This window comes from Gobius niger, assembly GCF_951799975.1.
Source record: "Gobius niger genome assembly, chromosome: 9".
NCBI classification, from domain to species: Eukaryota; Metazoa; Chordata; class Actinopteri; order Gobiiformes; family Gobiidae; genus Gobius; species Gobius niger.
The window spans coordinates 5,815,107-5,829,409 of NC_136860.1; the positions used below are offsets into that span (position 1 = coordinate 5,815,107).

The 14,303-nt window shown below is 42.6% G+C and overlaps 1 protein-coding gene across 1 annotated transcript in view; it reads left to right on the forward strand.

Moving 5' to 3' along the window:
- The window catches only part of dnah2 (dynein, axonemal, heavy chain 2), a gene marked incomplete at its 3' end in the record, with an annotated part of 104,648 nt that overhangs the window by 61,868 nt on the left and 28,477 nt on the right, over window positions 1–14,303 (forward strand). Inside the window, exons 49-60 of the mRNA XM_079563752.1 lie at window positions 971–1,195; window positions 1,615–1,719; window positions 3,036–3,224; window positions 4,416–4,501; window positions 4,580–4,710; window positions 5,433–5,582; window positions 7,849–8,016; window positions 8,553–8,713; window positions 9,236–9,375; window positions 12,233–12,365; window positions 13,734–13,873; window positions 13,958–14,168. Coding sequence (XP_079419878.1) covers window positions 971–1,195; window positions 1,615–1,719; window positions 3,036–3,224; window positions 4,416–4,501; window positions 4,580–4,710; window positions 5,433–5,582; window positions 7,849–8,016; window positions 8,553–8,713; window positions 9,236–9,375; window positions 12,233–12,365; window positions 13,734–13,873; window positions 13,958–14,168 — 1,839 coding nt within the window. The remainder of the gene's footprint in view (window positions 1–970; window positions 1,196–1,614; window positions 1,720–3,035; window positions 3,225–4,415; window positions 4,502–4,579; window positions 4,711–5,432; window positions 5,583–7,848; window positions 8,017–8,552; window positions 8,714–9,235; window positions 9,376–12,232; window positions 12,366–13,733; window positions 13,874–13,957; window positions 14,169–14,303) is intronic.

Below are 14,303 nucleotides of genomic sequence, written 5' to 3' on the forward strand. Positions count from 1 at the left end.
AATGTGGAAGTCCTGGTACTCTGTTTCTGTACTTGACTCCATTTTTCCTGTGTTTCTTTTCTGGTGACTCCTCTGGTTCCTGTGGGGCTTTAAAAAAGCATTAGTCGATGACATTGCTCAACTATTTTTACTGCATACATTTGTCCAAAACACAAACATTTTCTCAAAAGTGGCCTGTTGCGTCCAATTGGGTTTTGAATATCACTCTTTCGTTTAGTTTCTACATCGGCATTTTTTATCGACTTTTTGGAATAATCATCCGAAAAGCATAAGAGTATACCAAACCTAAAGGCAGGTGCTCTAATAGGGTCTGCACTAGAAAAAGCTAAAAAAAAGAAGAATATAATAAGAAGAGTGTATAATGTATCAAATTAAAGTCAGATTCATTGAGAATCATTTAGAAAGGCCATATTTAATTGGATCATGTTTTTAATAAATGTTCAACCCCAGCTTTTCTTTTGACTTAAGTATTTTGATAAAGTACCTTCATACTTTTACTCAAGTAAATGCGTTTAACCAGAAGTATCAGTACTTCTACTTAAGTCAAGTACTTTTGCCATCTCTGGTGAAAACATGAGTTTCAAAGTTAAACAGGGACAAATGTAGACAGTGTGCACTTCAGAGAAACTACTGATTAGTGGCAAAAGCTGTTCAAGTGGCAAAGGGAAGAAATCTGTTCTTAAGGGAAATAAACAGTAGCAACTGGATAAATAACTGACGCGGCGAGTAACAAAGTCTATAATGGGATCAAATACCGTTATTATGGCTTGGTTTGGGCTGATGTGAAAGTTAGCTCTTCATGTTGGACCAGTAGGGTTCGATCATAATCGGGCGTTAAAACACAGGCAGTACACAGCATTATATTTGACTCACTGCTGCCTGTTTAAGCCCTGGTCAAAGACGGGAAAAAGACAAAAGAAAGTGGGGGAGTTCCTGAGTGCATCTTGACACGCTGATGGCTTTTGTTCAGACCTCGTCCAATAACATCCAGTCCATCATGGAGAGCCGCCTGGAGAAGAAAACAAAGAGCGTGTTCATGCCAGTCGGGGGGACGCGGCTGCTGTGCTTCTTGGATGACCTGAACATGCCCGCCCTGGACCTGTTCGGCTCCCAGCCCCCTCTGGAGCTGCTGCGACACTGGATCGACTACAGCTGCTGGTACGACCGGCAGAAGCAGACGCTCAAGGTGGTCAAGGTGAGGCAGTGTGCTGTGCCCCAAATAACAAAGCAGCAACTGAAAGGTGTGACCTGGTGAGCCGGCAAACAGAAACAAAACCAACCTTATAGAGGGTAGAGATTAAGGGAAAATATCAAAAGAATCGAAACCAAATCAAAAGAAAAGCGAAAACAGACCGGCCTTTTTATAGCTGGGAGTGGAGGAAGTGCTCCAGGAACAAATTACAAAAAATAGCAACAAGATTTTATTTAAAAATGTAATGAAAAAACTAAGGCTAAAATGCTCCAAAAAATGAAGGAAAATATAACTTATAAACAACAACAAAAAAAACCTTTTCTTAACAGCAGTAATTTGCACTCCAGTTAACAATGAATAGCTGTTGGTACACTCTACAAATACCTTCAGCACTACGGTAAATGTTCAGTGTCTCTGTTCAGGACCTGTTCTTGTTGGCCTCAATGGGACCTCCTGGTGGGGGCAGGACTCAGATCTCCAGCCGCCTGCAGAGTCGCTTCAACCTCATCAACATGACCTTCCCCAGTGTAAGAGCTGACCTTTTTTATGTAACGGAGGGTATTGAAATGATGTCACAATGCTCTGAAATGTTGCCCCACACGCTTAATGGAGAGGCGTTTACTGCTGTTCAGCCATCAAGCTAGCTCTAAAAACGCTTTTCACGTCCCAGTGGCTTTTTTTTACTTGTTTATAAACCAATATACAGCGGGAACCATATGTTTACATACGCATTTAAAAGACACATTTGTATTTTTTTGGGTCAATTAGAATAAAAAAATAAAAAAAAACATATTTTTGTCAAATTCCAGAAGAATGAGGGACAGATTTTTTTTTGAAAACACACCCACAGCATCATTTTTGTTTTGCTGTGAGAGGGACAGATGACATCATGAAGAAAGAACTCTATGTGGAAATATTGGAGCAACATCTCAAGACATCAGCCAGGAAGTTAAAGCTCGGGCGCAGATGGCTCCAAATGGACAATTCCCGAAGCAAACTGACAAACTGGTTACAAAGTGGCTTAAGGAAAACAAAGTTAATGTTTTGAAGTGGTCATCACAAAGTCCTGATCTCAATCCAGATGAAAATGTATGGGCAGAGCTGAAAAGGCATAGGCACACAAGGTGTCTCAGTTACACCAGTTCTGTTTGGACGAATGGACCAAAACTCCTGCAACTATTGTGAGAAGCTTGAGGAAGGAAATACAAAATATTAATGAAATGTATGTAAACTTTTAGCTTTGTAAAAAGTTATATAAACCTTTGTAGAAAATTCTATCTCTCAATTGTTCTGGAATATGACAAATATATATATATATTTTAATTCTTGTTGATCTGAAAAAATAAATAAATGTTAACTCTGGTTTCATGCAGACAGTGAGAAAAAAATGCAAATGTGTCTTTTTATAAGGTGTATGTAAACATATGTTTTTTGTGATTTTGGAAAGGAAGCTTATTTGCCTCTAAATTTATAAAGCCTCTCCTTGTCTCTATAGCCCGTCTCTACTGAACCAGTCCATCAGTCACTTGTAACAGACTAATGCTGTGATCAGTTATGATTTGTAACACTCGGTGTCAGATGCTACAGATTTTCATCTATCTCTGCTCCTTCCGGAGGGGAAGGGCAAAGCTGACGGGCTAAGGGGGACGATTGAAACGATCGAGCCAAAAACACATGTAATTATTTTTTTAGACAATCAGTAGCGGCTTGTTTGAAATGAAAATGCCGCAAGTGCGCACCCTAGTTTCAGTGTTTTTCCTTCTCTTTTCCAAATGCTTCTAAAACATAAATTATATACAGCAGGCACATTGTGTATTGCAGCTCTTTTTCGGTTCCTTTCCAGGAGTCTCAGATCATGCGCATCTACAGCACCATGATCAACCAGAAGCTGCAGGAGTTTATGGTGGAGATGAAGCCCATGGGAGACATGCTCACCCAGGCCACCATCGAGCTGTACCACATGGTGTGCTCCAGGTTCCTCCCAACGCCAGCCAAGATCCACTACCTCTTCAACCTCAGAGACATCTCCAAGGTTAGACAACTACCTGCTTCTGAAGCATTCATACCAATAGACATGACTTCTTCTCTGGAAGTGATGCCCACAGGAGGTCCCGCTATCTCACGGTTCGGTTCGGTTCACAGTGCAGGACCCACGGGAAGGTGCATCACGGTGCAAGTACATTATAATAAATAATATGTTGATTTTGAAATTGAATAGCCTAAATGTTTATCATTAGACAGTATTTATAATCTCAGAATAAAATTGGAAATGCTTTCAAAGCTGCTGTAGAATTTTTTTTACAGTACTACTCTCAAAACAGAATTAGAAAACAATATTGTAGTGCTCTAAATTTAAAAAAAAAAGAAAAAGAAAAAAGCAGGCAGTGTTGACCATGTCCTTGTTAAGTGATAAGTTTTACTTTCACTTTCCACACCCAGCAGCTAAAACACTCACCGAGCAGCACGTTTGATTCTCTGCTCGTGTTTAGCTGTTCTTGGACAACATTTTTCTTTCTAAAGACAAAGCTTTTGGGGTGGATTATGACCAGGATTGGATAATTTGTATTTGTCTGTGTCTCTGACGATGTGCAGTGCTCTGGAATTGACCGCAGCCTGCTCATTAGCAGGAGACATCATTACAAAGACACACTGATGTGTCACATGTGTTTGTATAGGATGTAACTGTGCAGGTCTGGACTGCCTACAGCAGCAGTTCCCAAAGTGGGGTCCGGAGCCCCCTTGGGGGCCTCAGAGGCACTACAGAGGGGCCCCCCAAAGCTTGTCTACAAAAGAAGTACATTGGAAAATATATACATTTTGAAAGGAAAAATAAAAGGCTTTTCTCCATGCTCTCAACTTTAAACCAGTATATAACCTACAGTCATTGCTAGGTGTTGCTTTTTTTTGTCATTTTAGCCACTGTCTCGATGTCATCCATTGTAGAAAGACCACCGGCAACAGCCCCTCCCAAAATGTACTCAACACGCCCTTTTTCCAACTTGTTTGCCGTGTCCAGAGCAATTTCCCGGTCTGAATGTAGCTTTAGCCTTGTAAGAGAAATGAAGAAAATCCAAGTCCAATGGCCCTGGGCAGCTGCCTTCTTTCTCTTGGGAGTTGAACATCAGCTCCCGAGAGAAAAAGAATCGGCACCGCACAGACTGAGAATGTTGAAAATGATCGGGATCTTCAGAACATTGCTTTTAATGGAGATGTTGCCCTGTAGGTTTTCCAAGGACTGCTGCGAGCCCATCCAGACTTCCATGATTCCAAGCAGAACATGGTGAGGCTGTGGATCCACGAGTGCTACAGGTACGGCTCTCACTCGCTGCTCTCCTCAGCTCAGCCCCATCGCCTTCGTTTGACTGATGTTTCCCGCTGTGATCCCAGGGTGTTCTCAGACAGGCTGGTGGACCACAGCGACCTCAAGGTGTTTAACAGCCTGTTATCTGAACAGCTGGCCTTGGTTTTCGATCTCACATACCACAACATCTGCCCCAACAAACAAGCGCCGGTGTTCGGTAAGTCACTATAGCATGTCCACCGGTTTGGAGACCTTTGGCAAAAGCCCCGCCCCTTTAAGAAATGTTAGCTAGCTCCGGCAAGAAGTGGAGTTTAGCATGTGTAGCAAAAGGGGGAGAAACAGCTTTTTCATCAACAACAATTCATGGAACTCTTCACAATCGGCAAGACAGATGGTAAACAAGTATTAAGTTGGCTCTAAAGTTATCAGGCAGTGTTTTTTTTAGCTCGTTTATCGTCTTTGAACACCCCGAAACAGGCTCGGTCCATTCGTTTCTATGGGAGGATATCCGGGGAATGTCTGGTAGCAACGGTTGCTAAGAGGTATGATTGGGCAATGACTGTTTTGGGGTTTTGCAAAAGGCCAGCTTAAAGGATTTCTGGAACTATTATCCAAAAGCACTATTGATTTCTTTTTGGTTGGTTGGTACTCAGGGTCAACAGTCAGGTGTTTGTCTGATCCAGTGGAGGTTTACACCCAGTTCAGACATAATTTGGGCCTTTTGGTACTTTTATTGTGTGGTACTTAAATGGGATCAGTTTGTGACTGCATGTGGAAGCAGAGGGAGTGCAGGGAAGGGAGAGAGTTCAGCTTGCCTGGCAATTCCCTGAAAGTCCGCAACAAGCTCAATCGTACTCCCAGCTCACATCTCAGCAGAATTGAAACTGAAGCCACACAGCTTTTGTAAAGTGAACTGATGTGTGTTTATTTGCGCTATAGGTGAGTTCCTGAGTGAGCCACCTGTATATGAAGACCTCCTGGACATGAAAGCTCTAAAGACCTACATGGAGACTCAGCTGGAGGACTACAACCTGACCCCCGGAGTGGTGCCCATGAGCCTTGTGCTCTTCAGAGACGCTATTCAGCACAGTACGCTCTCTTGCTCTCTCTTTCCCCAAAATTGTGTGCGTTTTATCCACAGGCAGGTGCGGAAGACGAAGATACACTAGAACAATTCATCATAGGTTAGTGCTAGATCGTCTGCTCCGGAGGGACGGTCTGCTGTGAGTTTGTCTAAAAATACAAATAACCCTAATCCTTAAGGTTAACCCCTTAACTCCCACCTGAACCGAGCACATTTTCTTCAGTTTGGCTTTACCCCAATCCAAAAGCTTCTGGAAAAAAGCTGTGAAAATAGCAACAAAACAATGATGGAAATGTGACAAAAAAGTGACGAAAACATTGACAAAAAAGTGACGAAAAATTTATGAAAAAGTGGCAAAAATGTCACAAAAACGTCACAAGAAATTGACGAAAAAATGACGAAAAAATGACAAAAATGGGATAAAAATGACCAAAAAAATACAAAAAAGTGACAAAAAATGTGACAAAAAATTGACGAAAAAAGTGACAAAAAGGTGACAAAAAATTGATTGAAAATGGACGGAAAAAAAAAAGACAAAAATGTGATTAAAAATGACAAAAAAATTACACAAATGAGTTGAATACCCAACAAAAAAATGTTGGAAAAAAAAAAGTGATGACGTGAGGAAAAAGATCCTCTCGGTTCAGGCGGGAGATAAGAGGTTAACCATTTCCCTGGCCCTAACCTTCATTTGTGTCATGATATCTCACGTTTTCACAGCAGACTGTCCCTCTGGAGCATACGATCTAGCACTAACCTTCATCATATCCAGGGTCTACGGATGTAAGCTAGTGTAGTAGAGTGGACTGCAGGTTAAACTTAAATTTAACATGTAGAAAAAGGCAACACAGATTCGTAAAATCGGCAGGACAGAGGCATTCATTTACAAAAATAGGATTTTTATTAGTTACATGTTTTGTTAAAATTGTCCATTGTTTCCTTCATGTGGACATTCATTTCAGACAGTGTCCATATTAAACAGCACATCACAGTCTGCAATAAAAAGACGGACGACCCTGGCGATGCAGGGGTAGAAGAAGAGGAGGTGTGTAACGCTGACAGGACCCTAAGAATGGGAAATCTACATTAGACACATACAGATGCGTGGGCAGATGCAACTATGAGGCCATTGACCTACCAGGGCGACGATGCATGGCACTCCCCAAACGACCCGTACTGAGACCCCGAACATGTTACTTGTCCAGCTATGCAGTAGCCTTTGGCCGGAGCGCCAGCATGCTAAAAACACATAGCATCGTAGCATAAGGGCCAATGAGCCTACAGTCTGCATGAATATAAACTGGTCAACACGCTTACCAGCGAGACAGTTGTGTGTACATCTAGTTGCTGGCTTGACGCCTCGAGCTGCTGGCTTGACGCCTAAAATCGCCGGCTTGACGCCTCCTGAACGACCACAAACAACTCGCAACTTCACCAATTTTCACGCTGTGCCCCGCTACAGCAGCAGCGTGTGACGTCAGAGGGAGGAGAGGTCATGCCAGGTGCATAACCCCCCGTATTTATAGTGCGCACCCGCGATCTGATTGGCTCAATGTAAGGGCAATATAGGCTACCCCACTACACTAGCTATTTAGCTAGAATCTGGAGCAGTACATAAAGATTTGATACATGCCTTTCAGTCGCCTTTTGCTGACCTGTGTATATCATATCAAACTATGGCTCTGCACTGACTGAAGTTAAGTTTGCATCCAAAAGTAGCAGCTCATGCAGATGATCAGCAGAGCTGATACTTATTAGCTACAGCTGCTGACCTACAGGTCGAAACAAACCTCTGCAAGAGAAAGCCCTGAACCACACTCCAAACATCTGGCCTTGGATACAACACGTGGCAGAAGTCAGAGCTGAGCTGATGTGTTTACTGTGTGCAGAATAAATGCTAATGTCACTGACACAGGCTGAGGCTCTATAACATGACAAACTGTCACACTCACAGTGAAAGATTTCCTGTTTGATGTGTTCATTCGGTCTGAGGAGTGGAAGCAGATCCTGCTGTAGCTGGACTGACAGCGTGGCTACCTCTGAAGCAAACACACAAACATGTGCTCTCGGAGGCCATCTTTTTACACTTATCTTCTTGAGCAATGCATACGATACTGTGTGTTACATGTGCTAGTACTGCGTAAACCAGTTCAGTCTTCAAAATGGCGGCCTTGACTTAACTGTAATTAATGGTGTTTAATCAAACTTGCAAAGTGTCAGATTCCGAAACCTGTGTGTCATCTTATCTAGCCCTGTGTCTCCCCTCCACAGTAACGCGGATCGTGCGCGTCATCAGCCAGCTCCGAGGGAACATGCTGCTGGTGGGCATCGGGGGCTCGGGCAGAACCAGCCTGTCCAAAATAGCCACTTTTATCTGCGACTACGAGGTGTTCCAGGTGGAGGTGACCAAGCAGTACCGGAAACAGGAGTTCAGGGAAGGTACGGAGAACGGACCCCCAAAGCTATAAACACTCTGCCTCACAAGTGGCATTTACAAAAATCAAAGTGTCATCTCAGAGCTAATGGATAGTGTAATATACAAAATAAATCAAATTAAACCATGGGATAAAGTTAAAGGGACTATACAGAGTTTAAAAATGTTTAAATTATGTATTTTCCACCCCTACATGTTTCAACAATGTCCTAATGTGTAGAATGAGCTCAGTCCTGTTCACCACAACTGCCTCTAAAATCCTGCACTGTCATTCAGAAAGGTGTTAATTCGGGTCATAATTAGCTTTAAAGGGGCATCTAGCCCCTTTAAAGCTAAAGACAGGCCGATTTTTAATGCAGCTCGTTCAAATCTCGGTGATATTTTAATTGTGTCTTAGTCGTTAGCTTCAAGACAAAGACAGCTACGTTCACGAACACAGAAGTTCCCGTGACTATGCTGTTACTATAATAAATAAATTCAGAGCACACCTTGCTACTCCTCTGAAGTTAATGTGTCCTTTCTGAACCATTGACTCTTCCAGATATCAAGAAACTATATCGTCTGACTGGCGTGGACAACAAACCCACCGTCTTCCTCTTCAACGACACGCAAATCGTGGATGAGTCCTTCCTCGAGGACATCAATAACATTCTGAGCTCCGGGGAGGTGCCCAATCTGTTCAAGCAGGATGAGTTTGTCGAGGTATTTTGCATTCTTTGTACAAGAAAACCTGTGAAACCAACAGCAAAGGTCAAGTACTGTCATTGTTGTGTGTAAGATCATGGGAGGGCAGCTCACTGGAGGCACTGCACTGTCTGAAGTACTGTGGACAAAGAGCTTCATCCAAGAAGCTTCGTCAGCCTCATTAATGATCTTGAATTAATGAAGTCCACCTGCTGCCATTAGTCATTAGTGTTGCTGATGAAGCTTCTTGGGTGAAAAGGCGAAACATGATTACCCAAAAATGTGCAAATGATCCATTTTAGACCTTATGTAGTTGCATTTTAGCCCTGTTTTTGTCATGACTTTGGATTTAACTTTTTTTCTGACAAAATTTGTCGAGAAAACAATTGAAAGCACTGTGTAGGAGTTGGTAAAGGCTTGCAATATTGCAATATTTGATCTAAAAGTCTAAATGAACGCGTTTTGCTTTTGAACCCTTTGGACCCACTGTGGACAGCCAAGTTTCCAGCATGTTTGCATGTGTTCTGTGTGTTTGTGCAGGTGTGCAATGCTCTGTCAGACAGCGCCCGGAAGGAGAACGTGATCGAGACGCCGGACTCTCTGTTCAGTTTCCTGATTGAACGTGTGAGAAACAACCTGCACATCGTCCTGTGCATGAGCCCTGTCGGAGAGGCCTTCAGGTACAGTCATATGACACGGAGGATATTCAAATGTGTTTGGAGCATGATACCATGTGACTCATCGTCATGGCGTCTGGTCTGGGGCTCCAGGAGGCAACATGAGTGTGTTACATAAGTTAGCTTGACCAGATTGGGACTTACAGTGCCTCTCGTGAGTATTCATACTCCTTGAACTTTTGCACATTTTGTCATGTTTACAACCCTAAACATAAAGATTTTATTATTATTTTTTTACTGAACGTTCACACACAAGTAACAGACAGCTGTGAAGTGAAAGCAAAATGATACATGATTCTGTTAATTTTCAAAAAATAGAAAAGTGAAAAGTGGGGCGTGCATAAGTATTCATACAGCATTTTCTGAGTGCATTAAATTGCCTTTAAAACATTCCTAATGACACCAGAATGTTCACACCTTGGCCTAACGGTTAAATAGAGGCCACCTGTGTGTAATCTACTCTCAGTATAATTTCAGCTGTTCTTTCAGGCCCTCAGAGCTGTGGTCGGAGTGTATTGGTCACTGAACAGCATAATGAAGGTCAAGGAGCACCAGAGAGGTCAGGGATAAAGTTGTGGAGAAGTTTAAAGCAGCCTTAACTTATACAAAGATTTCCCAACATTTGAACATCTCCCGGAGCACTGTTCAATCCATTGTTCGGAAATGAAAAGAGTAAAGCACCACTGCCAACTTACCAAGGCGTGGTCCTCCACCTAAAATATCAGAGCGAACAAGGAGAACACTGGTCAGAAAGGCAACCAAGTGCCCCATGATAACTCTGGAGGAACTGCGAAGTGCTGCTGCTGAGCTGGGGGAATCTGTACATGGGACAACTATAAGTCGTATTCTTCACAAATCTGGCCTTCATGGACGAGTGGAAGAAGAAAGCCATTATTGAAAGGAGGCCAAAAGAAATCCCGTTTGAAGTTTGCTTGAAGTCATATGGAGGACACAGCTCCATGTGGAAGAAGGAGCTTTGGTCAGATGAGACAAAAAATGAACTTTTTGGCCCAAATGCAAAACGTTTTGTATGGAGCAAACCTAACACTGCTCATCGTCCTGAGTGCACCATCCCCAGTGTCAAATATACGGGGGGAGCATCATGCTGTGGGGCTGCTTTTCCTCAGCGGGGACTGGGGAGATTGTGAGAATAGTTGGGAAGATGGATGGAGCCAAATACAGGGACATTTTGGAGGAAAACCTGCTGGAGTCAGCAAGAGAACTGAGGCTTCGGCGGAGATTCACCTTCCAGCAGGACAATGACCCTAAACACAAAGATAAATCTACAATGGAATGGTTCAATAAAAACATATTAATGTGTTAGAATGGCCCAGTCAAAGTCCTGACCTAAATCCTATTGAAAATCTGTGGAAAGGTCTGAAAACTGCTGTTCACAAACGCTCTCCTTCTAATGTGACAGAGCTGGAGTTGTTTTTTAAAGAGGAATGGGCTAAAATGTCAGTCTCTACATGTGCTAATCTTGTAGAGTCAAACCCCAAAAGACTTGCTGCTGTTATTGCAGCAAAAGGGGGTTCCACAAAGTATTAATTCATGCTGTATGAATACTTATACACGCCCCACTTTTCACTTTTCTATTTTTTGAAAAATAACAGAATCATGTATCATTTCGCTTTCACTTCACAGTTGTCTGTTACTTGTGTGTGAACGTTAAGTAAAAAAATAAAAATAAAATCTTTACGTTTAGGGTTGTAAACATGACAAAATGTGCAAAAGTTCAAGGTGTATGAATACTCACGAGAGGCACTGTATGTATGTGTCTCCACTACGAGGCTGAATAATGTCCAGGGGAGACGTTTGTGACTGGGAACTCACTATTAGGCACGGTCGCGCAGCGGTTAGCGCTAATGCCTCACAGCAAGAAGGTCCCGGGTTCGATTCCCACCTGGACGGGGCCTTTCTGTGTGGAGTTTGCATGTTCTCCCCTGCGTAGGTTTCCTTCAGGTACTCCGGTTTCCCCTACCAGGACCAGGGGCCAGGACTCCCCTGAAAAAGAGATTCTTAATCTCAGTGGGACTATCCTGGTTAAATAAAGGTCAATAAAATGATGAGCCTCACTCTACAAACAGTTAGATAACACAGTAAACAATTTAGGTGTGCTTCCTGTTGAAAATGAGCTGCTGGTCCACACGCTGGTCTCACTGTGACAGCGCACAGTCAGAGGGAAGGGAGTGTGGGGGTCTATGCTGTTAGGATTGATCTTAGCATAAGATCAGCCAGAATTGTCGTCCTCAGAACGAAGAATAGTCGCCCCACATAAAGCTGTTGACTGATACATTTAAAAGTGCAGACATATGGGGGTAGTTTAGATCAGTGGTTCTAGACATTTTTTGTTGTGTTTCTTTGTTGTTGTTTTTTTCTTTTTTGGGGAGGGGGGGGTATAACAAAAATGGAAATGTCCAGGAATATATGCATGTCTGGTCACCCTAAAATATATGATTAATAGTTCCATATTGATGGACAGGGCTATTCTGTGACCAATCTGTGGTTGTAAGAAACAGACGCCTGGACGCAGCTGATTCCCAAATATTCATCAAATGATCGCTCGGATTAGCTCGAAGTAAAAGACTTCATTATGTAGTCAGTCTTGAAGTTCTTACCAGCAATAGAGGCTTCATAGGGTGACCAGATTTTCTTAGAAACTTAGGACACAATTCAGTGATTGGTCTGAGGGGAGTGAAATCTTGACGTTGTTTTTCCAATGCTGAATGGGTGATTCATTCAGCCCAGGTAAACTGGGATATCTGCTCACCCTAAGCAAAGTTACTACTCTACTGTTCAAAGGTTCATTTGTAGCACTTCCAAACTGTCTGAAGAGCAGAGAGTTTGTGTTTTTGAGCAGGAACCGTATCCTCCAGTACCCAGCGCTGGTGAACTGCACCACCATCGACTGGTTCTGCGAGTGGCCCAATGACGCTCTGCTGGAGGTGGCAGAGAGATCCTTGATGGGGATGGACCTGGGCTCGAGTAAAGGGGTAAGGAGGAGAGTGCCAAGCCACACGTTTCCTGCCCATTGTTGCATTTTTATTTAGATTCAGTTTGCTGTTGCCATTTCAATTTTAGAGAAGATTTAACTGCAAAGTGTATAATAGAATAAAGCAGTTTTCGCACCAATGAAGGATTATTATCGTTTTCAAATGTTTGTATATGGCTCATTTACAGAGATAAAATCATAAATGTGTTATTTTGATGGTGTAGAGTTATATAGAAAGATGGCTACATGTTACCTTTCCATTGAACTGGAGCGGCTCACAGCAGCTGTCCATCAAACAGCTTCAGGACGACCACGTCCATTTAAAGTCCTTGTAAAAAGCTCAGGGTCTGTGTACGGCTTATTGATGACACTGAAGGAGACACAACAGGTCTTCCGCTGTCCACCACTTCCTTTCACCCATGGGCGTCTCCAGTGTGCGAGTTTGAGCTATGTATGCTGCAGCTGTCCCGATTCCCATTTCTTTTCCTTTCGCTTTTGAGGAGTTTATGATAAAAAGAAAATTGGTATCGTTTGATTTATAAATGTATTGCTGGACTTGTCCCTCCGTATCTGCAGCAGCTCACTGAGCTAAGGAGCAACAGCAGCTATAGCCTGCGCTCTCAGGACCTTCTCTTGCTCTCTGTGCCCAGGGTGCAAACAGAACTGGGTAAAAAGGCCTTTAGATTTGCTGCTCCACACTCTTGGAATGAGCTACAGAAGGAGTTTCAGTTAATAGAACTTGTATCACTTCATACTTTTAAATCACTATTGAAAAATCTAGAAACAAAGTCTTTTACATGTAGCTGTTTTATCTGAGTGTATTATCTTGATTTAAACTTTAAATTATGCAATGTTTATTTTGTGATTATGTGTGTAAAATTGTAACTTGTATGTAAAACCTGTTCCCCTGCATCTAGGCCAGGACACTCTTGAAAAAGAGATTTTTAATCTCAATGAGTTTTATCCTGAATAAATAAAATTAAAAAAAAACTCATAATCTTATGCCCCTGATCCAGTGCGTATCTACAGCTGGACGCGCCTAAACATGCACTATCAACACGGTGCAAACATGGATAAATATTTGGAGACAGACTCAAATCGCAGGCAATGGACCTATTTCTCTAAAGCCAAAGAAGAAAGATTCAGATAAGTAAATTGATTCGCTCTAATAATCATTATCAAAATCCATTTGGAGTTTGTTCAGTAGCTAAAACCTCAATATCGATTCAATAAAGGTTCAATCGGGCAGCTCAACTTCTCGCAATTTAGAACCTGGCCCTATATGCGTAATATCATTCAGTTCACATTTCACTTCTCTTTCCAAGAATCTTTCAAACGCAATAGCCTCTACTGAATTTTGTTTTTGCAGATTGAGTCTAAAGTTGCCAGATTGTTTGTTACTACTCATCAGTCGGTCGAACGCATCTCAAAGAGGATGAAGCTGGAGCTCAAAAGGCATAACTATGTGACTCCGACCAACTACTTGGAGCTGGTGTCTGGATACAAAAAGTAAAATCTTCTCCTTCTGTACTTTACTTCATCTCTGAATGTTGTGATTTCCATGTCCAATATTTTTTGTTTGCTTTGACACAGACTTCTGGCAGAGAAACATAAGGAGATAGGGGACCAGGTGAGCAAGCTTCGAAACGGCCTGTTCAAGATCAGCGACACGCGGGGGAAGGTGGAGGCCATGTCGGTGGAGCTGGAGGAGGCCAAGGCGCAGGTGGCAGAGTACGAGAAGCAGTGTGACGAGTACCTGACCGTCATCATCCAGCAGAAGATTGTGGCCAACAAGCAGCAGAAGGTCACTGCCCTCTCACCCTCTCATCTTCTACTGCACTGTTTCACAAGATTATTATCAGTTACTGTCAAAGGCGTTCAAGGGTATGTAGACTCAATGCAGCAGGAAATCGAGATTCTTTTCAGGCTTACACAACAG